The sequence below is a fragment of the Siniperca chuatsi genome, linkage group LG15 (assembly GCF_020085105.1).
Source record: "Siniperca chuatsi isolate FFG_IHB_CAS linkage group LG15, ASM2008510v1, whole genome shotgun sequence".
Lineage (NCBI taxonomy): Eukaryota > Metazoa > Chordata > Actinopteri > Centrarchiformes > Sinipercidae > Siniperca > Siniperca chuatsi.
The window spans coordinates 17966973-17992907 of record NC_058056.1 but is presented as its reverse complement, the minus strand read 5'-3'; the positions used below and the strand labels follow the sequence as shown (position 1 = coordinate 17992907).

Below are 25935 nucleotides of genomic sequence, written 5' to 3'. Positions count from 1 at the left end.
GAATTGCTTTGTGGCCACAAAAGTCACTCTTTTCAGTCTCCACACTAAGACTCAATCAGTATCTTAAAACCAAAAACACAAAATCTGAAGCAAATTCATATGGGCCTTTAAAAAATGTCCAGTTAAAATACATCTCAACATCAGTTAAGACGTATTTTCCTCCAGTTAAGATCACTGCCCAAGTGTCTGACACCAACAACTTCTCAACAAAAACATCAGGGTAAGACAAATAAAGGGACTAACAATCACTTCGGCCACATTATAAATTAAGTTGGTGCCTTGAATTGATAATACCAGCAAAATATTTCAAATAAACATTGTTAAAAAGATACTTCACTTAATGTAAACTTTGCAATGCCTGCAAGCATTGTTTCTGTACAGGTGAACTTCATAATTAAGCTCTAAATACTACAAATAGCTGCAGCAGAAAATGGACACGTACTGCGTTCAGCTCCTTTTATGCAAATGTGTAGCCTAAGCATTCTTTAATAGTCAGGAGGCCATGTGTAACAGCAGAAGTGTCTCTGCACAGGGACATTTCTCACTGGAGTGAAAACAAGCGTAGCAGGCAGAATATCTTAACTAGAGATGATCTGTTCCTCAGACTTTCTGAGCACCACGGCTGACACGCTGCACAGCACTGTTAGTGACATTTAAATACTGTCAAGTGCCCTTATTTTCCCAATTTTTTACATATTTAATGAAACTAAGGCCTAACTATCACAACTTAAAGGATCTAAGTCAAATTCAAGAATTATCACAATTATTATTGTTTGCAATCCTTGTGCTTTATGCTGGGATGTTTTTTTAAATGTATCGATTGGCATTAATAAACTTCACTGCAATCAAACAAGTAATAAATGACACTGAATGAGAAAACTTCCTTCCTGCAAAAATACACAGCCCTTTCAACTTTACAATACAGATATTTAGGCACTTTGTTTTGACAAAATATTTTGAAGAATATTGATTTATATAATGCTCAAATACAGCACTCCGAGTTCTCATGATCAAAAAAAGGATGAAAAATTTGTATAAAATTAATTTTCCGGTTTTACTCTCAACCCAAAAAAACCTTCTCGATCAATCCAGTGTTTTACAAAGACCAATCCATCACCTCTCTCCCTTATTTCTAAGGACAATCATATTTGTGCACAGAGAGAATATACATTTGTTTTTAGCAGTTACTTTATGTTTGGTTGGTAACCACGGCTTTTTAACATGAAGATTGCCCATACCAAGTAGTACAGCCCAATCACGGGGTATACATTAGCATCATTCAGTTAAATAGAAATTTATATATTCTTATTAAGTTAAATGCAGGGACAAACCCATCTGTACCACACGAGCCCACACGATAAAAGTTAAACTATCTGAACTCTGAGCTCCGTAATCAAACATCCATATGAGACAATCTGATCATTTCAGAGCTTTATCCACTGTCTTCATTACTATTGGAAAGTCCATTATCAGAACCAATAGTTACCAAACGACAATCCAAAACATATTCATTCAAAAAAGTGACCTTAGTCAACTGAAAATACAACTGTTTTTGATACACTATATAAGAGATTTTTAATGCAGCTTAACATTGGTTCATTATGTACAGCAAAGTACTGTAAAAGTGCTGGGCTTTATTAAGCAATAATGTATGTAAAAAATAATATTTATAATACTGTTTAGAGGCAGGTCATAAGTCTTGATGCTCCATGTGGTATTGCTTCTTTCTTGTACATCACACATCATTCCTTCAGCCTTTCCTGATTCAATACCACCAAATAATGACTGCTACATTGAACAGGTTTACACAGCTGCATCTTCACAGTGCAGTTTGGCATAAACCTGGAGCAAACTCCATCCTACAATCATCTGTGATGACTGTATGTTGGGGGATGAAGTTGGGCCGGACAGACACTTGTGCTCATATGAGCCTGGAGTTGCGGAGGTACTGGATTAGGACCTTGTAGATGAAAGTGTACTGAGACAAGGTCTGAACCATCATCATTCTCTGTGCACGCAGTTTAAGCAGGAATTTTGGGACATCCAGCGGCTGAAACAGACATACTTTTAGTGAGAATGAGACCGCAATCAAGAAAATATACACCAGATGTGGTTATAACTTGGTAAAAGCTGCACTACTCGGGCTTTATTTCTTATTCTGCTTGGGTGAAAGTGGGGAACTTACCTCATTGTGCTCTAAACAGGCTATCATGATCTCCGACAGGATGACCACTCCAGTCCGTCCTACTCCAGCACTGCAGTGGACCAAAACTGGTTGGTTGGTGTTCTTTGGGTCACTGATGCTGTTTGTGTGTCTTCTCACAGACTGGATCTCCTCCAGGTAGGCTAGAAAAAGATGAGAACACTTACGATTTAATAAGGTACACAATAAATTAATACAGCAGTTTTGAAAACTTAAATTTTCTTTTCAAGACTTCTAGGACATCATCTACACTAACTGTCTTTATTTACTTTATTTCCTTCGAAACCTATCTAGTATCATGGCACCAGGTGGAATTAATGTTGCTATCAATGCAAACACAACAGTCATATTTTCAGTCTTCTAGGTAGATATATGATCATAAAAGCATGATGACCATAAAAGGGAAAACTGATACTAATCCCACTCACTGAGGAAGCCTTTGAAGTCCTCAGGACAGCTGTGGTCAGGCCAGTCTGTGTACTGCAGGTGCCAGACAGTCCTCTCTTGGCCCGTCAGGAGGTGTTTGATCTTTAGCCCCGTGGTGGCGTAGCAGCCGGACTCTGTGCGGAACCGCGTTGTGATCTTGAAGCGACCGTACGTCACTGTGTTGTGTCGTGAGCCAAGTCGGGGCCAATACCGGAAGCTCTTTTCTCGGCCACTCTCCTTGAGGAAGCAGATGACGTACAAAAAGGTCAATCCGGGTAGTGATGAGGAATAAAACATGTGGCGCTGTAACTATGAAATCAACGCACCTCTTCAGCAGTGACCATGGCAATGATGGAGACACCCTGTTCCCACACCATCTGCCAGAAGTCCTGACACGTGTTTGTCAGGGGACCCTGTGTGCCAATATAGCTCCACTCCTGTCCACCTACTGTTATCTAATAAGACAGGTAGAGTATTTTTAAAGTCATCACTCATAGGATTCATCAGTAATTCTTCTAAAACAGAGCTAGAGCAGCAGAAAAATCATCTCTTAAAAGGGGAACTCCACCAATTTTGTATGTCAGTGTCAGTTTACTCGTCATAAGGAGTAGGGCTGGGCGAGATGGCTTATAAATTATATCTCGATATTTTTAGGCTATGCCACGATATACCATATATATTTCGATATACACATTTTCTCTAACATACTTTAAATTCTCCAATAGTGCAAACATATGATGATTTTATAGAATATGATGAATTGCTATAGATTAAGCTACCCAACAGTATATAAAGTAGTTAAAATTAGCTTAACCTTAAACAACTACAGCAATAAATGCAACACACATTAATGCGGCAGTAAAATTGTTCTAAAAGCATCATATATAATAGTAAAACACTGACAGGGACCATTTTACTGCACACCCACAGTCTAACTGCACCTGCGTGCTACCGGCCGAGCCTTCCCCTTTAAGGAAGGTAGCCATGTGGGTATGTTAACCGGCGGTGTTGTTGTAAAAGTGAGCCTATCCCTTACGTTACTTTAGTCAGCCATAAAGTGTGTAGATAAACTCAGGTTGCAGCAAATTGCTAACTATCTAGTTAGCTGTTCACAGTCTGGACCAACTGCCGGAAGAGCAGAAGACGCTGTAGTAACGCTACATAAACAGGGTCTTTTTATTTTTTATTCTGTGCTAGCAAACACAACACACAGCCTTTCAGTAAATATTATACTGCAACCTGAGTTTATCTACACATTTTATGGTTGTATAAATTAACGTAACTACTCCTCAGGGGCGACCAGCGAAAACACTGAAAACTTATCATGCTGCCTTCTACTATATCGCACATTAATTAATATTCAAATATATTTGATATATCGCCCAGCCCTAATAAGAAGTAGCACTCTGCCTGTGTAAACAGTTGTATACTATCTTCTGAGGAGCTTTGTCAAGTCTGAGAAAATAATCCAAGTGATGTCATCAAGATTGTGTTTGGAGACATATATATACACGGACATATACATATACAGAAAACCTGCCTATCAAACTAAGGGTTTGTAACAGTCATTTACTAGGCAGGGAGAGTTGAGTAGTGTTAACAAAAGACACTACTTTCCATAATGCACAACATTAACTTGGAACTATTTCTATTTTTGTTTTAATCTGTCTGCCATCTTTATGATAGTGCAATACTAAAATCACTGGAGTAACCCTTTAAAAGTACTGAATTTGTAGCAGGCCATTCTTATTTCCAATTGCTTCCATTGTTTAGAAATGTCATATCATGCACTGGCAGTATTTTGTTGCATGTCAAACTCTGTGCTAACTCAAAAATAGTTTTGTTAATATAATGTTTTTCTGAAGTGGTCAAGAAGCAGCCAGATATGAATAGCTGTTTCATCCAAACTAACTAAACCAGACTTGATCTCAAATTAAGAAGACAGTTGAGAAACAACTGTACAAGTGTATATACAACATTTTCCTTGAGGTAAAAATCCCAAAAAATAAGTAAGTCACTGTAAACACACTACGTCTATAGGAATACTACAGTATATGTTCATAACACATACCAACACACCTAGTTTAACACTAAGGGAACTCTATAGAGTGCCACTGACACTGTATATGTCCGTATGGGAGTATAACAGCAGTATTGTAGGGATTTCCATTAGTGTATTCAGTAGGCTGTAACAACATTTGTGGCATAAGGTGACACTCCAGTCTGTGGTGTGATCATGGAAGCAAATTTAAGTGTTATGATACATCTCTGCACAACTTACTCTAATATGTGATGCATTGATGTATCCTGTGTTGTTCTCTTTAGTGGGAACCAGCTCCACTCGGGTGTCATCATAAGGCAGGACGTCTTGGAAGCGGTTTTTGTCTCCGCTCTCTGGCAGCTGGGCGATGGTGCATTCCCCTGATGGACGACGCTTTGGGATACTCTCGTACTCTTTTAACAGCTCTCCCCTCTCCATATGCTGCTCCAGCACTTTACACTAACACACACAAACAAGGACACAGTAAATACATCACTGCCATGGATAATGCAGTCCTGACTCAAAGTTTACCTCATTTTGACTTTCTTAGGCCAATCAGTTTAATTTTTATAAATTATAAATGATGTGGTGAGATGTACAGTATCAGTTCCAGATCTTTGGTCAGAATTAAATCAGCCATGATACTTTGCTTGACACAAACAAATGAATGAGAATATTTTGATTGGTAACAAACAGCTAATTTTAACATCCAAATCAGATGAAATAAAAAAATAAATCAGATATAAAAATCCCACTGAAAAGTGGACTATAAGATACATTTGCAGCACAAAAGCACTTTTAAAAAACAGATTCTCATGAGGGAGTCTTTACTTTCTATTACTCTAGTTTTACTTTCTATTACTATAGAAATATTCTGAGTTGTGCTTGCCATAGTTTACTGTAAATGGTGGTGAATGGTGATGCAGCAGGATACACCAAATTTTCTATGCATGACGACATAAAATGTGGGTGAAAATTGACCTGCTAACTTAAAAAAAAGTGAAAATATGTAGCACCACTCTTGCTTAATTATTTTGGAAACTGTCAAAACAACTTTTGACAAAATTGCAGTAGGGGAATTTTGTGCATGATGAATAGATGGATGACAAAAGGAGATAGCCATGTGTAGAAGTGAATACTCAATGAACTACGAGTTTGTAATATGGACTGTAATAACCTTTGGTTGACAATTCTTACATGTATGAGACATCTGAGAATCTACTGTATGCTCACAGATGACATCCTATTAATAGTAACAACTTAATTAGCTGGAGAGCTAAATGATGTTTAAAATGTCTGGAATTTACCTTCACTGTCAAAGCAACAAGCATCAACATTAACAAGGCTGACCAGTTCAGCTGTGTGTTAACGCATAGGTCATAACGAGACCTCAGCTACCGGGAAGTTACTAATACCAACACAACCAGCGGCTCCTGGTAATGAGCTTTTTTCTAAATGACAAGTCATTAAAGCTAGGGTAAGTAACCTTTGAGAAACTAGCAAGAGACTAGCTAGAATTTGAAAGTATCCAACGAAAAAAAACCTCCTCCCTTCAGGCCTCCCTCCAAAGCCACTAGCCCAAAACACATTTTCATGTGCACTGAGTGCACAGGCAGTGTGTGTGCAGGTGTGCACGTAGGTAGGTAGACAGGCAGGTAGGCAGGTACGCCAGCCCAAATGAAATGATTGGCTGGCCTTATAACAGACCTGCGACAGCCACAGATACCGGATTCTTTTTAAAATATCCCAGAGCATTTGATTTATTGATTGCTGTCTGGATGTAAAGAGAATTTCAACAAATGTAACAAAAATGCTTCTGAAATACATTACCTACACTAGCTTTAATAATACACAAGCAACATGTAACACATCTCATAATTTTCCATTGCCTATACAAAACATTACATTTGTTTTTCTTTACAAACCAATTTTTCAAGGAGCAAATCAGTGACAAAATCATAAACTCTGAGGTGTCCTACCCTCTCGTCATTTGAGGCTCTTTCAGGCTCATCCTTGACCTCGTCGTGCATTGGCTGCCTGGACACTGACAGACCATTGAGATGGGCCACCTTCAGAGGGCCCATCTTCTTCACCTCTGTCCTAGCTCCTTTCTTCATGCCCTGGTATGACAACAGTGTAGAGACGGGGAAAAAGTGAAGATGATTGTGTGCGATCCTCACAGAGAGGGAGTAGCTATACAAGAGGGGAGGGACGGCGTAGCCTTACTGGGTGCTTTCTGGGAGAATGTCACCTGTCCGGTTTTTCAAGGTACTCCAACTACATTCTTTCAATATGTGTCAAAGTGAGACTGTTTGCATTATTCAAAGCTGGCCACTGAAACTAGCTCTTAACACTTTATATACTCATGTGATCTTGATATGAGGCATAGACATGTGTTACTGAGAAAAAAACAACAAACATTTTAGAAAACTGAACAAGACACTGGGAGAAGTTTTTTGCTTTTTGGAACAGAGCAATATAAAGCTGGAGTGTGATTGAATGTTGTGTTTCTTACTTTCAAAATGTTTATTAACTACTGCACAATGCTAATAATGTAAACAACTACATGGATTTATTAGCTGATGTAGGTTGAGTTAAAAAAAAAAGAAGACATTAATAGGATGGCTCTAAGCTTAGGAGGAGATTGGGAACAGGACTCACCGGAGGGGGCAAACCCTCTACTGTTTTCTTCCCAGGAGGCACATCAGACACAGGCCTCTTCTTGAAGTCTTTTTTAGTCTTCTGCTTGGTCTGGCCACTCAGGTCTCCCTCAGAGACCGACGGCATAATCCTGGACTGTCGTAAATCTGACAGCAGGTACAGAGGCACACTCTCCTGGATCAGGGGGTGAACCTTGTACGTCAAGGAGCTGGTTATAGAGGGGTCTAGAGAGGAGCCTATGGGATATGCGGGAGGTGGCTCTATGGGAGTCTGTTGCTGAGGCGTCAGAGAGGAGAGAGATGTCAAGCTGTGATGCGGTTGTGACGGCTGGTCAGGAACAATTGCTGCTACTGCATCCTGAGAAAGTGGAGTGTGACGTCCGCTATCGTCCTCAAACTCTTCTTCTTCACCACTACTGTGAACCAGCATGGTGGCATCTGAAAGGGACTTTTTGTGTCCATACTGTACGTCCTCCTTAATGTCACCCCTGTCCTCTGTCTTAGTACGTTCCAAAAACACGTTGAGCTGAGAGCCCTGAGAGCGACCGCCACGCAGGACAGGAGGGGGCGTGGCAGTTTCAGCTGCTGAAGAAGACACAGTCCGCTCTTTGATCCTCATCCCCTCGAGACTATGTGCTAATCCAGCAATCTCAATGGAGTTACGCTTCTGAGCATGGTATGGGTGTCTGTGTGGTGGTCCGCTGAAAAGAGGCTCTGACACCTCTTGTAAAGAGTGGGCAACAGGCAGGCTGTCCTCCTGGAAAGTCTGGACTGAGTGATGCACACGCCTCGTGATGATCAGGTCTGGGTTGCTACTGCTGACGTACAGATGACGCGACAGGTCAGGTGTGCTGTTTGCAGGCCGAGGATGGGCGTATGGGTAGGGCGGAGGTGGTCGGTACACATGTGTTCTCATGATGTTTGGGGCTGGATACTCCTGTGCCTGTTGTAACTGGACATTAGTGAGCTCCGGGACACTAACCGCCCCCACTACGGGCCTTCTCTCTGTAGGGTAGGGGTATGGAGAGGGGCTGTGGAAGCTGGAGCCCAGATGGAAGGGATAGTGGTGGTGTTGGGCTGCTCCGCCATGCTCCCCTCTTATCTCTGGCTGGCTGTAAACTAGAGGGTCTGGTCTGCTGTAGGCGTACGAGTTTCCAATGTTCAGGTTCCTCATGGAGTGGCTCTGCCGGTGCTCTTGAGACAAAACCATCCCTCCTCCTGCTCCTCGGGTCTTCTGACGCATCACTGTCTCGTAATCAGGAGTGGCACGGTAGGAAGGTGGGATGAGAGCACTGTGGCGATGCGAGGGGACATAGTCCGGCCTGGTGATATCACTAGTGATAGAGGGGTTGGAGGACATGGGTGAAGGCTGAAGGTAGTGCTGGGGATTGGTTAGAGAGCTGGTGCTGTGGGCGCTGTACACGCTGCCATTACGTAAACGCCCTCCGCTGCTGTATTCTAGAGGAGAGCAGTCCAGGCTGGTCTGGGAGTGGTAGTAATAACCGTTCTGACTGTTCATGTACAGGTTGTCTGTGAGAGAGCAAAACAGCAACATTAAAATCTAGCTGAAGACAGTGCAGGCAATCACAAAAAAATTATTGGCATCATGTAATAACTTAAAAGTGTTTTGCACTCATTTTCAGGTTCCTAGTCACAAGCCACTCTCTATACAATAGTTACCTTGTGATGATGTGTAAGGCTCTGTGAAATGGCCATTGTAGTGCATTTGCGGAGGGGGCATCATGTAGGCCTGAGGCTTTGGCTGTGAATCAACGAGAGAGGAATTCAGTAATGGCTCACATGATCGGAATACTGTCCAAGAGCAAAGAATTAAATATAACTGTGTGGTCACACACCGCTAGATAATGATTTTAATATACATCATGTGATGCAATGCAAGCCAGAAATGGCTTTTGAGTGAGAATGGACATTACCAGAGATATTCTAGTAGAGGATCTCCGTCTGACTGGGTTGACAACTGTGGGCTGGGTTTGGCTGGTGGGAAAATAAATGTCGGTTATAAAAGATGAAAACCCAATGGCACTACTACTTATAATACTTTTTCCAATACTTTACTTTGTCCTTTTGACATTTAACATTGAGAACACACACACAGCAAGGTGCAGACCATGTCAAGTTCAAACTTAAACATCCTCTGTAGAGGAAAAATACAGATCCTGCTCTGACACAACGTGCTCTGACACAGTCAGCATCCTGACATTGTGAAAAGGTGTAAGCTAAAAAAAAAACTGTTGTGTTTCAGCAAACATGACTTCTCAGAAATGTAACTAAAGCGCTTCCTTGAAACGCTATGTAATATGTTTTTCTTTTAGTGATGCGATTTGTCATTACCAATGAGATTGTTCCTATGTAGGGGCGTATCTGACTTCTGAGTATATAAAAATTGATGCTTTGTGTTGTCCCTTGGTATCATGCCCACTTGCAAGTGTGAATAAAACCCAGAAAGGCCACTTTCTCTCTTTTGAGTTTGATTTGCAGAATTTCCACGATAACGTTGTTTAATTTTGAATGACTTGCATTTAACAAAACATGCTAAATGTCTTTGTGTTAAATGTTGTCTTAACACATGAAGTCGAACAAGAACTTGGCCTAAATAAAATAATAATAAAACTTAACTAGTGCTGAGGTTTGATATCCAGCCCCAGCGACAGGCCAACTAGGACCAAGATTAAACACAAATACCAAATTAATTACGGGACCATAACAGATACTGAAATGATTGTAATTCAAAGATTTAAAATAACCTTAAAGTCAAAAATGGAAAAACGGAGGTCTGTTCATCTTAATTGTACAAATAGTGCTGAGAATAAAGATCCCTGTGGATTTTAAAATGCTTTCATTTCATTGATTTTGATTACCATTAGCATCAAAACAGAGGCTATTCTTTCTCTGGTCCAATCACATACACCACAATAAAAAAATTAAACCAACTATATAAATTCCTTTTACTTAGATGAAAAATCACTACATGCTTCACAATCCAAGGCCCATTTCAGACATAGAAAGCCTGTTTGCTGTGGCTTTGTTGGCTAGGCAGTCAGGAAGGGATGGGGTTGGCACCTGCTTGATACGCATTCTGTAGGTGGTGGCTGACTGTGTTGCTCACCCCTTATTAGAAGGCAGAGAGGGACGAGAGAGCATTGGAAAGCGAGGAAAGGATAGAGTGAGAAGGGACTTCTGGGAGCCCTCAGAAGGCAGGGGGTCACACTCCTCTCTGAAGAGAGAGGAGGAGGGTAGAAGTGAGGCTACACCAAAGAGGAGACACATGCACGAGACGACAAAGAACAAAGAGACAGGAACTAGGCTAGACGTGAAAAAAACAAAACAAACAACAACAACAACAACAAAAAAACACTTACAGGCTACTTTTGTTAATCTTATAAAACTTGAGTCTGGCCAGACACATCCGGCACACATATTTGGAGGTTTCCATGTCTTCCTACACAAAAGAGAAGGAAAAAAATCATTGGATGGTGCGACAATTAGTACGGAGGTGGTGTTTACTCAGTTATCTCGAAGCAAAGCCATTCCTGTGCATGTCCTCAAGTACTTCTACATTGAGTTTCAGTTAATGGTATGTGACTTTATGCCCCACACATACGTAACATACCCAAACAACTCCAGTTACAGCCCCACCCACACAAACATAGGTGCAGTGTTAAGACTAGCTGATGGTAAGCTCCATGGCAAAGGCAATTTGAAATTTTGCTAAATCCAGTAATAGACTGCAATGTCCCAGGGGATGGGTAGAGAAGAGCGGGTGCAATGGCAGCGGAGACTTACGGTCTGGAACTGAACACTCTCCTCTCTGTTGGCTAGCTCCAGGGCAAAGAAGGACCTGTTGTGAGTCATGTTGTTAATTTCATTCCACCTACACAGCCAATTTAAGCACAGTGGCAAAGAGAAAGAGGGGAAGAAAAAAAAAAAAAACACATGATGTCACGGTGGTCACAAAACCTCATAGGATTTTTATAGAGACTGGGGCAATGCTTTAACAATGCATAATAAAAATCATACACATGTGGGAGTCAATCAAAAGGCATCTAGTACTCATAATGGTATGTAGATAGATACAGTTCACCCAGCTCACTTGACTGACAGATAATGCTCCACAATTCTTATCAGCTAACACAGTCTATCTGACTCATTTCTTCTTGGGCCACATTCAGGTCTACAGAGCATTAAGGGACATTACAGGACACAACCTCACCTAAGAATAGCTGTGAGCTGTGCCAAAGACTCAGTCTATACTAACAGAATCATCTGATTCAATATAATTGCTGCTCAGAGTCACAAGTTACCAGACAAGGATTTTATTCAGTGCTTCATATGTAGAAGTAGATCATATTTCAGGACTTTTAGGCATTGCTGTAATAGTCCAACAAACATTTTCCAATTTGTTTCTAGACTTACCTAAATAAAAGAAGTGGTCTGCCATTTTTATGCTTGACAAAGATGCCATCAAGGCAGGATCCCAGGGTAACATCTGTGCCTGTACTGTCCTATTTAGATGAAAGGAGAGGATAAAGACAGTCAGAACAGTGTCTTAGGTGAAACAATCCAGACCATTTTTTTTACCCAATAGTTCTTTGATTAAGCTGTGCAATAGTAGCGATAATATGCAGCTTACGAGTTTAGATTCCATTAAGAAGAATATCCGCACACCGCACTAATAGCTCCCATCAATGTTTATTAGATCGAAATGTTGCTCAAAAAACATTGATGGGAGCTACTAATACAGTGTGCGGATCTTCTGTTTGATTCTTCCCTTCAGTTTGTTATTTGATCCAGCACCTATAAAAGATTTTTGGATGTGCGTACCCTACACCCTTTGTCTTCAGATTCTAGTAAGCCAACATCATGCCTGTCGAGATTTGGGCTGTTGAGGATTGCAGCCAGGACCTTGTAAAATTTACCTTGGCTTGATAGCTTTCCTGGCCATAGCCTTCCATTTTCTCCAGCTCCTGCATGTACAACATCTCTGCCTCTGGGGCTGATAAACCCCTGAAAAAGACAAAAATGGCAACAAAAACATGAAGAAACAACCGTCAAAACTCAATGAGCCTACATAAAACACCAAGACACAAACAAGCAAAGCAATGCATACACTTACGGTATGTGCAATCCAATTTGTTACAGAGATAACAAGTTGAAAAGAGCTGTTTTTCTGTTGATTTACACACACACACACACACACACAACAGGCAGGCTGCTGCTTTGAACACCTGCTCACCTGAAGGACTGATAAAGAAGAGCCACTTTCTGAGTGGCCTCGTCCAGCACTCGCTCATCCTGGATCCAGTCCTGCAAAGACAGAGTCAGGATTAATACAATGCTGGTGTCAAACACAAATGAGCACAGGACAGCTGTGACATTTTTCATTTCACGTTGACCATAAAAAATTAAATGCTTACAATAGGGAACAGCACAAACTTCTGGAGGAACTCCTGGGAATCATATCGATTGAAGTCTCCAAAGTCAGCTGTGGACAAAAAGTGAAATGCTAAATGAGTAAATACAGCAAGGCATACTCCGCATGACACTCCTCTCTGAATTGCTCTCTGAACCCTATTACATGTCCATTTCTGCATTTAGTACAAGGCAAAATAGACATTCAAGAATTGCAGAATGGTGTAATGCCTTTTGGAAAGCTGCAGTGTATGATGACAAGAAAACCTAATTTTAGGAGAGGAGGGGCCCGTTTGTTATGAAAGGGAATTGCTTCAGCGTCTGACAACGCAGAGGTCCAAAACTGTTACCAGCTTCAGCCTGCCTGCTGGCAACATTCACAACAATGTCGGGTATCCCAGGCATCAGCACTGCTCAAAAGCTACAACTGCCCTTCACTCCAAAATGTTCTAGCCAAGAACACAAAACAGGAACTAGCCAACTTTATTTAGAGCACAAATGCAAAGTCTACATGACAACTTAAGCAGTGACTAAATCTTAACAGAATTTACAAAAAGTTTCTTAGGGCCTTTCTTCAGGGCACATATTATATGCTGGTCAGTCATTTGAACATGGCTGCAACAGTAAGTGATCTCAGCAGCTCTGCTATGCTAACACCCAGGCCAGTAAGTTGCAGTGCCTGATATAACTTTGCCAGCAGTGTTTGAGATTCTTCTGGCTGGGCAAAAGTTGGAGGACGTGTCAGGACTAAAGCTCATGCAAGGGGAGTTCACATTCACATTCACACACACAAACACAGACACAGACACACACACACACACCCCCACCCCTGGCAAATTGAATGCTGGTTTAGGTTTAATGGTGCTTGTTAAGTGCTGTATATTACAAGAATCATGAAAATGTTCCAATAAACCCTTGGGTAAGTGGTTGGACAGAGATTTCAGACAAACTGTGAGCAGCAGACACTAAAAAACATGACACCAGGTGTAAAAAAAAAAAAAAAAAAAAAAATGGGGGGGGGGGGTGTCCCACAACAATAATTTATAAAATTGCAACCTGCAACCTATAGTCCCTTTTTTCTAGCTATGGTTTAAGAAGAAACTACATTTTGGATGCAAAAATATTTTTTATCCTGCTCTGATGGAGATTGAAAGGTAACTGTTTGAGAATCAATTGGCTTACTGCAGTTTACTAACACCCTAACTCTAACAAACTAGCAGAGTTTGGCACTGGCACAAGCCTCCTATCCAGAAATCATTGAAAATAATTCTAGTATAATGTTTGTAGATGTGAGGGGGAGTTTAGTGTTTCTGCAGGTGTTGCCTGATATCATGATATATGGACAATTGCTGTGTATTTGCAGCAGTAATTACTTTGTCTGGGACTTAAAGTTGCTGTAGTCATCGCAGAATGATTTAAGCCAAGAAAAACCAGGCTTGTCAAACTGAAGTTTCTGTTAGACGGCTAGTATTATACATTCATATTACCTTGCACTGCCAGGCTAGCCAAACGAATAGCTTGTTCAAGCGAGCATGAGATCCTGCCCTCCAAAACATCTTTCTTCAGCTGTAGGTAATACTGATATCTGTGGAGAAAGAGAGGGTTACTTAAGAGTGGATAGACAAGCAGCCAACAACCAAATATTACAACTTCGTTCAGGTTTGCAGAAACAGCTGAAAGTCATTACAGAGCAAAACTTCTCAAATACAGCAGTATTAAAATAAATTACGACATATTTAAACGATTAATACTTGATACCTCTCTGCTTGGATCTAAGTATTAAAAGATGTGGATGGGGAGAGTTAAGAAGACATCACTATCAACTGGCATCTGGTTCAGGGGATACAACTGTGCATCTAAGCTGCTTCATCAACCTCTTGCCCAGTAGGCCACCTTAGCCTGGCCAAAGCTTATTTACAGAAACAAAAACAAAAAAACACTTGATGTGGTTGCTCTAAACTTTGCTTGGCACTTATTTCATTCATATCTAACATGTATAACGTTTTAACTAGGGCTGCACGATATGGTTTTTAAAAAAATCATATAGCGATTATTTTTGACAGATATTACGATATGATTTCCGATTAGTGGGAATGATAATTTTTACATCACAATTTTCATTTTCACTAAAAAAATTTAAAATCATGATGATGTGACATTTGTTGGGGTCTGTACCAAACAAACATGTTTTCTTACATCTGAGAAGATTTGTAGGCCAGGGCATCCCTGCAGCACTACAGTACTTCATTACAATGTTGTTTTGTGACACATTTTACCTTTATCAAAATATTGCAGCTTCTGCAATTTGGATATTACACTTGGTCATATTGCAATTTTGATAATATTTTGATTAATTGTGCAGCCCTAGTTTTAACTGCTATTATTGGAGATAAATTGCCACTAAGCTAATAAGGTTAGGGGCTTAGACAAGACACCTTGTGACACTGATGGATCTTCACCTTGTTATCTCCTGTTGCAGTTGGGTGACACTGGGTATGTAAAACACGACTCCGAAGTAAACGGTGGGCTCCAGCCCATACTTGTCCAGCTGCTTTTTCAGCGGCTTCTCCAAGTCAATCCATCTCTGCTGGTTCTGCTTGTTGAAGTACCACAGGCTGAAGTATGTTATCTAACAAGCAAAGAAAGCGAGCACAAACATTATATTTTCTAGGGCAACTTTTATATCTGGCACACCAATTTAGGTTCAACTATCTGTAGTAAACTAGAAGAAATGCATACTTACCAAAACTTGTATTACATATTAAACTTTAGAACAATATTATGTGACTGCTTGAGATCAATATCACACACGCCTCCTGTTTAGTCACTTATATTAAGTGCACAAATCTGCAGGTCTTCTCCTAATCATCTACATAATATTCAAAACATAAGTAGAGCTGAAAATTCAACCATTGCAAACTTCTCTAGATTTATAGGCTGTTGGCACTCCCTGTTCAGTCTTGTGACTGTCTCAACATCTAACAATGAACACTGGTAAGAAAAGTAACCCCTGTAGGCTTGCTGTTTACAAAGGACAATTCAGCTGAGAGACCTATCATGATTTTCAGGTAGTCTCAAACCATAACTAGAAATGTATTTGTCGACATAACTATTTTACACGAGATAGCATAGGTTAGCAACTATGATAAAACAGTTTGTAAACATTCCTCAAATGTTTCTTTAAATAATAATGTGAAATAATAATGACCTGGAACAGAGAAAAAAAACAACATAACGTAAATTAAATTGTGGCCCTCATTACATTTTACCAACATCAGGCTGAAGCTGAATTAACATACACTTTCAAACACAGGACCTACTAACCCATGTAGCACAATCATGCAATTAGCAGTGGTTGTGTGACAGTGACCTTTGGTTGTCTGATCACTGAAAACAAATATCAGTACTAATGTTAATAAAAATTCCCCACATCAATTACAGTGACAGAACCTGCATAACATTTAAGACTGACGTCCGAGAGCACCACATGATTGCACAAACAACCCTGGTGACACCAAAAACAAACAATATGGCATTACTTGCTGCATACTAGAAAAACTCTTAATGAGGGTGGAGGCCTTTCACTAGCACTAGCACTAGCACTGCTACAGATAACAAATAAAGCCTTGCTACATTATGCAGCAAAATAACAGACACTGTCACATAGTGCAAGTTACTATGCCAGATCACCTGCACATTCAGCAGTCTCTACTGTTGATTTGAGGTGCAACTGGGTATGACAGCATTCAGGCTTACACCTCTTTCAGTTCATGATTAACAGGTGGTGTCACTGTGTGACCAAAGTGACCAAATGAAGACATGAGGCTCAGCATATGATTCAATCCTGACTCAGAACTACCTTTCCATGCTATGTGGGAGCTGGTTTGAAGGAAAATTATGAAAACATACATGTTTGCTGATCTGTGCGGTGAGTTGGTTACATACATGTATTTACATATAAATGTAGAGTATGTAATTGACACATTCCTAAGTCATGCCATAAGCAAGACAAATATTACGAGAGATTATATTATATGAGTAAACAATGACAAACTGGTTATCTCTGTGGTCCTGCTTGCCAGTTCCAAGTAAGAATGTGACCAGAAAACAACCTTAACAAAAACACTTTCTTGCTGAGGTGGTGAGTGTCTATAAAAAGTCTATAAGAGAGAACAATCAGCAACTGTACTGCGTGAAAACACATACATACCTCTCTTAACTCAAGTCTCTGAGCAACTGCCTCCAAACATTCCTGCCCAGTGCTCTCCACTGAAAGTGTAAACTCAACAAACTCTCCATTGAGCAGCTGAATCCGAGTGACAAGACAGCTCTTGCTTGAAACAGTATACCTTCTAGTCCTTTTGAGTTTTAAGCCAAATGGCAAGGGCATGTTTCACGCTTGTTCAAGAGGGAGGTCTTCACTTAGTCCAGAGGAATTACTCTCCTTGCTGTCCCCTTGTGTGAATGTTCCAAGTCATGAGGTTCATCATCAACAGACAGATCTGAAAAGTGAGACAAGAAACATCTCAAAACATCTCCAAAATACAACAATACATAGCAAAAGCTAGCTGCAATTGCAATCTTGGGAGAGGGGATGCAAAACATAAACCACAACTTTAGTGGCCATACTCATCACTAAAGAATCTGTTACGATACTTTTTCTCATGGTACAATTCTTCACACCTGATCTGCCACCCTGAAACAGATGCCAGACTAGACAAACACAAGACTTAACGTAAAGTAATCCTCTTAAATTAGGCTTTTTGTTTTAAATTACCTAACTTGGCTGTCTCGGATTTGCTACCAATGGGATTCGATTAAGGTTACCATTTCTCTAATGGTTTTTAACACTGGAAAAAAACATTTCATGCACGTCTATGGACTACAAAGCTATCTGTAGTACGCTAACTTACCTGACCTGTGTAATTAATGTTGTCTATAATACGGTTTGCTAGTCATTATTCCAAGCTTGTGGTTAGATTAATCCCCTTCCGGTGAATAGTCTGATCCAAACACTGACAAGAGCGACCTAATTCAATACGCAGCAAGCCCAAGTCGAACACAACACTGCAAAAATCCCTTCTACTTTCCACCTCAACCATGCACCCATCTGATTATCTTATTACAAATTATCTAGTTACGTTACAACTTAACTTAAGTTCAAAGAAGTTTGTTCCGAATGTTTGACATTTTCTGGACTAACTAGCTACTTTTCATTGGTAGATTTAATATATCTTTAACATTAAACGTTAACTACATCTAACGTTAAATTAGCTTTAACGCTAACGTGCTAATGCACGTTCCAGCAAGTAGACGACACCCTTGGGAAGCTAACGTCGCCGGTAAATATTTTGGGCAAAAAACTTTAACGTTACCGTAACCCACCGGATGCAATTTAGTAGTCAAACAAGGATTCGGTCCTGAGGGATTCCGCCATCAAGGTCAATAGATTACTACTTTTTAGATATTTATCGGAATTAGAGACCGCTGATTTGTCTGTAGTTTGTTTATGGACCAAAACCAACGTATCACCCCATGCCTCTTGGTCCGACAGTTCAGTCAAGTTCCAAGCGTGTTTCGCTTCCTGGGATTGGAAGAGCAACAAGCGTATTCCGTCTACATCCGCGGCTCTATAGCGCGAATAACCGTGCTTCAGCAATTTATAAATCACCGAATTACATTGGAATATACTCTGACTCTTCAATAACTTTATACAAAATGTATCGTTTACCGTACTGTCTTGAGCAGACGCTTCAAAATGCATTGTAGGGCCTCCGTGGCGGAGGAATACATGGAGGTTTTCAGAGCCATGACATCAGACAGCTGGAATGCCAAACGGTGAAAATGCCAGAAATGGGACAGCTGCCTGGAGCTGCTGGTCGCTGACCTGTCTGTTTACCTTTTACATCCACTGACAGCTATAATCGCAAACACAGAATATTATGCAATGGTTAAAGAGTTTCCCTCTGTAATTGTTTGCAAAATGGCTCAGGTCACGACCCTCAAATATGGTAATGACGGCCGCGCTGGTTCCAGGCTGAGTAATTACCAGTTTGTAATACAGTCTTAATAATCAGATGCAAGCATACAAGAAGGAAAAGAATAGAAAATTTATTGCAATTGTAAAGACACTTTCTGGTGACAGTCAAGCTGGTGACTGTAGGAGCTACAGCTACATGTCAGAGGCATATATCAAGTCAAACAGTGTGAACAATTTAACTACAATTAAATTGAACAATTAAGTTTATTTATAAAATAATTCCTGAAATCTGAAAATGTAAACTGCAGCTACATCACACTGTACTTAAGACTGACTGGGTCCACTCAAACTAAAAGATACTAATTCCACACATCTGACATCAGTGCAGTGCCATGGACTCTCATTTGCAAATTTGCTAATCATACTGGTTACCATGGGGCAATAATTTAGAATATATTTAGAGCATTACTCTGGAGTTCAACTGGAGCTCAACCACTACAGCTCAAGTATGCGCCCACTTTACAATATCCTAAATGAGACATTCAAGTCTCTGATGTACTGGCAACACCTTGTTTGCTTATGTGAAATTTCCACTGTGCTTTTGTAAAAAGATTAAAAAAAAGCAGAATAGGACTACAACACCACATTGGTGGGGCTTGAAAAAACATGGAAAACACAACCAGTGTTAAATCACATTTACAAAACTATACTTTCAGAAGTTTCAAGTATTCTATTACTCTGAAAAAACACTCACTTGGTAATGTAAACATTAAAGGACATTCAATCCCTGAATACAGCAAAACTCAGAACTCATCATCACTGACAGAAGCAACTGTATTTGTATGTTGCTCAGCGGTCTCCACATTGTTGTGGTGTGTATTGCTGGACACATGAAGCGACTCTGACAAACTTCTCCCCAGATCCTCAAATTCTTCAGATTGTCCATCGTAACTGACCTCAGCTTGGTCCTGATGAAATCCTTTGTCACTGGTTATAGTGGTGTATTTATGGCTGCTGACTTCTTTGTTTGTTGCAGTTGTGCCTATTTGATTTTGACGGAAGCCCTCTTCACTGATTCTTGTATTATCGGAAACATGCTCACTGAGCCAAGGAGAGCTAATGCCCTTTTCCAGATTGTCACAGTCTCCATCCTCTTCATTTGTTTTAGTTGGTGAAGCAGTCCTTTCAGGAGAGCATAAGGGTGTAGACACCAATAAGGGATCAGCATAATCTGGCGAATCACAGTATTTCATTTGTGACGCATAAGGGAACAGGTCATTGTTTTCTTTGGTCTTCACTTGATTCCCCCCTGATTCCAGATGTGGTAAGAATGCATCAAGCAGATCATTCTCCTTTTTTTCAAGCTCTGTACTGGAGGTGGATATGTTGATTGGCTCTTCAAAATCCTTACGCAGCACTTCCAGAAGGTGGTGCATTTTATCCTAAAAACAAGCAAGATCCATGATAAAAAGTTGAAGAGACCTTTGTGACAACCTTATAATTTTTTTTCAAATATTTATTTAAAGCTGTGACCTGAACACTTAAAAAAGACTTGCTTAACATATTTGGTATTCTGCATGAAGTTATATACTCACCTCATCAAGCTGATGCCGATTCATGTCAATATGGCGCTTTATCACCCGGTCTAGGACCCTTAGACACATAGACATAGACACTTACAATAATGTCTCTGTAGGTTTAACAATTTACTCAATTATGAGACACATGCTATAACTATTAAGAAAGTGTCATCCAAGCTGCACATGTGCTATAAATATCTGTAAGCTAACATAAAGAATAGACATTTCAACAGTAGTAGTTAACAGAAAATAGTCTTAGAGAAAATGAAAAACCTGTCAGAGATGTGTCCCCTGGACAAGATATCCTCTGTTACAGCAGAAATGAATTCGAGGTACATTAATTCTTCCTCCCTGATGAAGAACAGATGAGAATAATTCACTTCACAGACACATTATTGTAGATGGTTCTTAAGATTTACTGAAGCATCACACTGTCAAATCTTTATATATGTAGCAATAATTTTCTACATCAACTTACTCTGTAGATACACTCTTCATAATGGGAGATTTCCTGCCTTCTGGTGAGACCCTAAAAGATGAGGCTTATAATTCTTTACAACTTTACAAAGAAAATACACAAAGTATAACATTATGCTTAAAATGCAACATCATATTTCAACTTAGTGATTTTACCTGAATGAGGAGTCAAAGAAATCATGGTCTCTGCTCTTGTTTGCTCGACTGTGTTGTCTAGATGCTGAGAAATATGTGCCATTGAACTCATCCTCAGACCACTCATGGTCTGTATTAAATCCCTGTAAAACAAAAAGGGTTGTAAATGAGGAGGGATATTCAATATTGTCAAGGCTATCTAATAATCAAATGTTTAATGTGACTGTAAACACTTCAGTTCTTCATGGATTAAGGGACAATAAACCATGCAAGGATTATTGACCTTGAACAACAAAAAATGATGCCCCACTATTTTTCATAGTCTTTATTTGGACACTGTACCACAGAATGTCCTCCGGTTCAGTCAGTGTGGGTTAGTAAACTACACTTGTTACATTAATTTTCCCTGATATAATTATGTAATAAAAACATTGATCATTGATTGATTGGCACTGATCAGTTTTTAGGCCCAGTGTAAATGACCATTGAATCCCCAATCACTGAAGTAGGCCGTCATCTTTACCTTTAACCATAGAGGGCAGTGTTGCCATGGAACTCCTGAGAAAGGCTTTCACAAGAAAGGACTTTATTATTGAACTTGAACCAAATGTTACTTTGTTTGTTTTTGGTTGACTAATAATTCTCGCTGCATACTTAATGTGGACATTGTATTTTTATTTGTTTTATTAAGTGTACATTTTTTTTTAATCTCACATGCTTTTATTTTGAAGTCTGGAAAAGGAAGTGCAGCAGCACTCTTTGTGTACATTGGCGCTCTTTTTACGTGAAGTGCCATTCTGATTTAACGTTAAGAGAGAAAGGATAAACCCTTGGGTACTCACTGTACAAATGTTTGTTTTAAAAAGGTTTCTTTCTACATCTTAGCTCCTGGCTGAAGGGCACAAGCTCTTACTGTGTTTTTGGAAATTAAATTCTTTATAAACATCAGTTCCTGAGAGTAAAATGCATCTGTTCAGCCGGGAATGCTACACCCGGTATAAACCTTATACAGTATATCTTAAGTGACGTTTGGGAAGTGGCATGCAAGCACCAAAGCCATGATCACTTATCACTAATGATGTAAGAAAATACATTTAAAAATGAATCCAACCACTGACAACACATGATAGTAAAAAGCTTAGTCAATAAATGGATTAATTGATTCATAATTCAATAGTGAATTTGATCATTTAATTTTGATAATCCTTAATTAATACTCTTAGTAATGCATAAAGTAAAAGTGCCAAATATTTGCTGGTTACAGCTTCACAAACAATAAACTCTAATTGCTACATCTTATATCATTATGAAATTATGAAAATTGCAAATACTTGTGGCTCCCGATCATACTAAGTAGGCAACTTTAAGACATCACTTTGATAACGTGATGGACATTTGTTATGACTTAAAAAGGGAAAATAGTTTTAGAAAATATGTCTGAATAATCAAATGAAATTCTCAAAATTACCTGAGATGGCTCATAAAAATCCTGTGTGTATTCCTTGGTTTTTGTGCTGCATAAAGAAAAGACAGAATTCAAGTTATTTTTAACACCTTAGAACACATGTTGCACATATTAAGTGAATTGTTTTGAAGACAAATATCTACTGCTTTTCTTCAGAGACGCTTGGTACGTACCTTCCATGATAAGTCTTCTGTCGCATCAATCTTGAGTTGGTACAATCCTGAGTAGGTTTCCTCTGTGGTGCTCTGTAGTAGCGATATTTCGACAGGTATGAGCTCTTATCTGATTTCAGGGTCTTAGGGGTGAAAGGTTTGTCTTGGGTAAAGTGCTGTGAATGTTTCTGGAGCAGGTCTCCGCTGTACGTCTTCTGAACAGGGTCCTGGTAAGTCTTGTAGCAGCTATGATCTCCCGACGCTGCCAGTGAACACGCTGACTGCTTTCTGTGAGAAGTTGCCCCTGGGCTCCGGTACTTTATTTCTGATGCTGGGCGAGTGTGATGAGACTGGTTCTGTGATGGATAAACTATCTCCTTGGCATGAAAGGAGGTGCTGAACCGTGGGCTGGAGACCGAGGAACTCCTTGAGTAGAGGTAGGGGCTGTCATCATACTCCACAGATAATCTACTCTAAAAAGCAAACATTGTATTGAATCAGATATTGTACATACTGAAAAGGGTTGAATGACAAATAATGCATGCTTTGCATTTAAAGCCTTTGAACGGTCATGATTGTCAAGTTTTCTAGTCAGGCAATGCCATGGCTACTGCCTAAGATATGTTGGCATCACATGAAGCAATGAGAAACACATCTGTGAATCTGCCTTGATTTCTCACCTGGGCTGAGGAGCAGGAGGCTCTGCTATTCCTCTGTGAGAGACAGTGGGCTGACTGAGGACGACCCCCTTTCCGCAACTGCTCCTGTCTGATCTGGTCATTGTCTGTAAACAGGCAATGAAAAAATTAATAGACACAGGAACATAGTCTACTCTGGACTGTGTAACTATCACAGGCAGCAAAGCAGTATTTTACAATCAAACATTTTTTTAAAAGAAAAAAAGCCACCTTTGGATAATCTAACACATTTATACACACTGATTCTCAATACATCCCATGGGTTATTCTGTAAAAAAATGTTGTAATTTACATTTATGTTGAGCCCACATCTGCCGTGTGATTTATTTCATTTCCTCAAATGACTAAACAGGCAAAGACTCACTGCACTTAATTGTGAGGTATGTGAGGATCAAGGGAGCAATTGTCTCATAAGAAGAGAGCATGACTTTTACCATTAAAGATGAGGATGAGGATGAGTTGCATGTACTCAATTATGATTCATGTCTTCCTGAACCACTGAAAGCTGGTGCAAAGTGGTGAGTTCTGAGAGAAAATGTTGGTCTTTGTGCTGATTACCACTGAGACACCAATACCTGACTGTTAGTGGTTACATTTAGACAGCTGAAAAGCATTTAAACTAATTATTATGCTATTAAAACCATTGTGGGTGTGCTAAAATGAGAAATATATTACCTATAAAAAGCCCAGAAATACATTTCAACAGCAAAAAAGTGGTTTGAGTAAGTAAGTAATCATTTAATATTTTATACTTGGGTACTTACACTTTACACTATGTATCAAGCTTTTGGGTACTGAGGCATCAATGACAGCTGTGGAATAAGGCAAAAATGTAAGATCACGACAGATTATTAATCTAATTATTATTCAACACAGATACATGTTTTAACCACTTAACATATAAGCTTACTTATGACTTAATTTGCTCGGTCTACAAAATGTCAATGTAAGAGTCATACTGTATTCCTGCTATGTAGCTCACCTTTAGCTGAGTAAACTTTTTTGTAATGAGACACCATGTGGTCTTTAATGATGGATTGTGTCAACTTGCTGGAGGAGGGAGGGCAGAAAGCTAAAAACACAAGACAGAGAACAACATACAGTACACTGTAGATTAAACTCTTACAAATGACCAATACTTATTTGGGTTATTTCTCATTATAATATTAGCACATATTAATACTTACGGCTACTTTTCAAAGTCTGTCCTCTTGTACCACGGCTACAACCCAGTCCAGATGACACACTCCCTAAAATGAATGTCAGTTTTAATAAATACTGAAACATTTAAGTCATTTATCAAGCAAGCATTTGGTGCATACAGCTTTGCAAATGTGAAGACTTACTATTTACTTACTATGTATATCTTTGTAAACAGAATACCTTTGGGGTTTTGAAATGTTGGTCAGAAATCAACTTTAGGCTTTGATAATTTGTGATCAATAACATTTATTGACTAAACAATCAAAAATATTTTCAACAAGCCTTTAAATATTGTTTAAGAAATATTATATAGAGTATTATTACATTGATAAATAATAAAAAATAATCTTGCAGTAATTTAGGCAGGGTAATTACTATTTGTCAGGTGTTTATACATTTATGTTCTAGCTCCAGTATGTTATTATTATTGGTAGTATGTAATAATTTTTTTTTAAATAAGTTCAGAACAGATAATAAACATGTATATGATGCAAACAATCAATAAAACATTTTCCAAAAGTTACTGTTTTTTATCACCAAAAAAATTAAATAAAAATACTATTGGTCAATTTTGCTTTGATTTGAATTTATTCATATATATTTTTTTCGGTTGTTAATATAGTTCGGGTTTACAGTAATAATTGGCAATACGGTACTGTTAAAACGAATACCACTGTGAAAATAGTAAATGTTATCTTTGACATGGAAAACAGATAAAGTACAGTCGTCAACTTAATGGACCAAAATAATGTAACGTTAACATAACCTTAGCTAACATTAATTGAAGCATCGTGTTACAAGCTAACGTTACTGTCTTGGTTATGGATTTCAAGTTTAAGTCTCGAGAACAAGTAACGTTAATGTGAGTAAAGGCCTGACCATTGTCTAGATAAAAGTCATATTAGAGTATTAGAGTGTATACGATGTCAGCATGAGTTTATCTTTGGGTTGCTGCCTGAGCACAATTAGAATTGTCCTTATGCCGATTAACCAGCCAAACAGCTAGCTAATGCTAATAGTATTTGCATACCTATTCTCGATTCCATGGCAATGTTACACTCAGCGTATCCCATTTTCCTCAGAAATATTCTGGGGCAGCGACGGCAGAGCTTGGATACATCCAGAAACTACAGTGTGCTTAACTGTAAACATTTTAAAACTGTAAGATAATCAAGTAACATAAACATAACAGCCTAATACTAGCTTATAAGCAGATAAGGAGCGAAGCTAAGCTTCCCCGTCACCATGCTGGTTGCTATGATTGCCTTCGTCATCACGCTCATGCGTAAGGAAGGACACGCCACAAACCACCCATCCCCATACGCACAATAATAATAATAATAAAAACTTTATTTATTTAGCGCCTTTACAAACCAGAGTTACAAGGTGCTTCACAAAATACAATACCATACAGATAAAACAAAATATTAAAAAGAGCATTAAAACGTGCAAACAGTTAAACATCGAAAGATAAAATAAAATATA

The 25935-nt window shown here is 39.2% G+C and overlaps 2 protein-coding genes across 7 annotated transcripts; both read right to left on the bottom strand.

The window, feature by feature from the left end:
• Positions 1 to 112: 112 nt before the first annotated feature.
• Positions 113 to 18591, bottom strand: ptpn21 (protein tyrosine phosphatase non-receptor type 21). Of its 5 annotated transcripts, none has more exons than XM_044165589.1 (20): positions 18492 to 18591; positions 16971 to 17262; positions 15220 to 15389; positions 14248 to 14345; positions 12766 to 12833; positions 12585 to 12655; positions 12268 to 12355; positions 11765 to 11853; positions 11135 to 11222; positions 10711 to 10790; positions 10458 to 10565; positions 9265 to 9325; positions 9011 to 9092; positions 7332 to 8860; positions 6650 to 6790; positions 4911 to 5129; positions 2956 to 3084; positions 2632 to 2866; positions 2186 to 2346; positions 113 to 2050 (listed from the first exon to the last, which is right to left on the bottom strand). In XM_044165589.1, the coding sequence occupies exons 2-20, from the start codon at positions 17148 to 17150 to the stop codon at positions 1922 to 1924; spliced, it is 3726 nt and encodes a 1241-aa protein (XP_044021524.1). In that variant the 5' UTR covers positions 17151 to 17262; positions 18492 to 18591; the 3' UTR covers positions 113 to 1921. The 5 variants fall into 5 exon arrangements, with proteins under 5 accessions (XP_044021524.1, XP_044021523.1, XP_044021521.1 ...); XM_044165588.1 differs by lacking the exon at positions 18492 to 18591 and adding an exon at positions 18136 to 18395; XM_044165586.1 differs by lacking the exon at positions 18492 to 18591 and adding an exon at positions 18146 to 18395.
• Positions 18592 to 18846: 255 nt separating this feature from the next.
• spata7 (spermatogenesis associated 7) lies at positions 18847 to 25716 on the bottom strand. Of its 2 annotated transcripts, XM_044165592.1 has the most exons (12): positions 25481 to 25716; positions 24435 to 24497; positions 24230 to 24319; positions 24012 to 24059; positions 23230 to 23333; positions 22571 to 23022; positions 22401 to 22446; positions 20954 to 21075; positions 20799 to 20849; positions 20594 to 20671; positions 20336 to 20393; positions 18847 to 20182 (listed from the first exon to the last, which is right to left on the bottom strand). In XM_044165592.1, exons 1-12 carry the CDS (start codon positions 25521 to 25523, stop codon positions 19544 to 19546), a joined length of 1794 nt encoding a protein of 597 aa, XP_044021527.1. In that variant the 5' UTR covers positions 25524 to 25716; the 3' UTR covers positions 18847 to 19543. The 2 variants fall into 2 exon arrangements, with proteins under 2 accessions (XP_044021527.1, XP_044021528.1); XM_044165593.1 differs by lacking the exons at positions 24435 to 24497; positions 25481 to 25716 and having other exon boundaries at positions 22571 to 23017.
• Between the last annotated feature and the right edge of the window lie 219 nt (positions 25717 to 25935).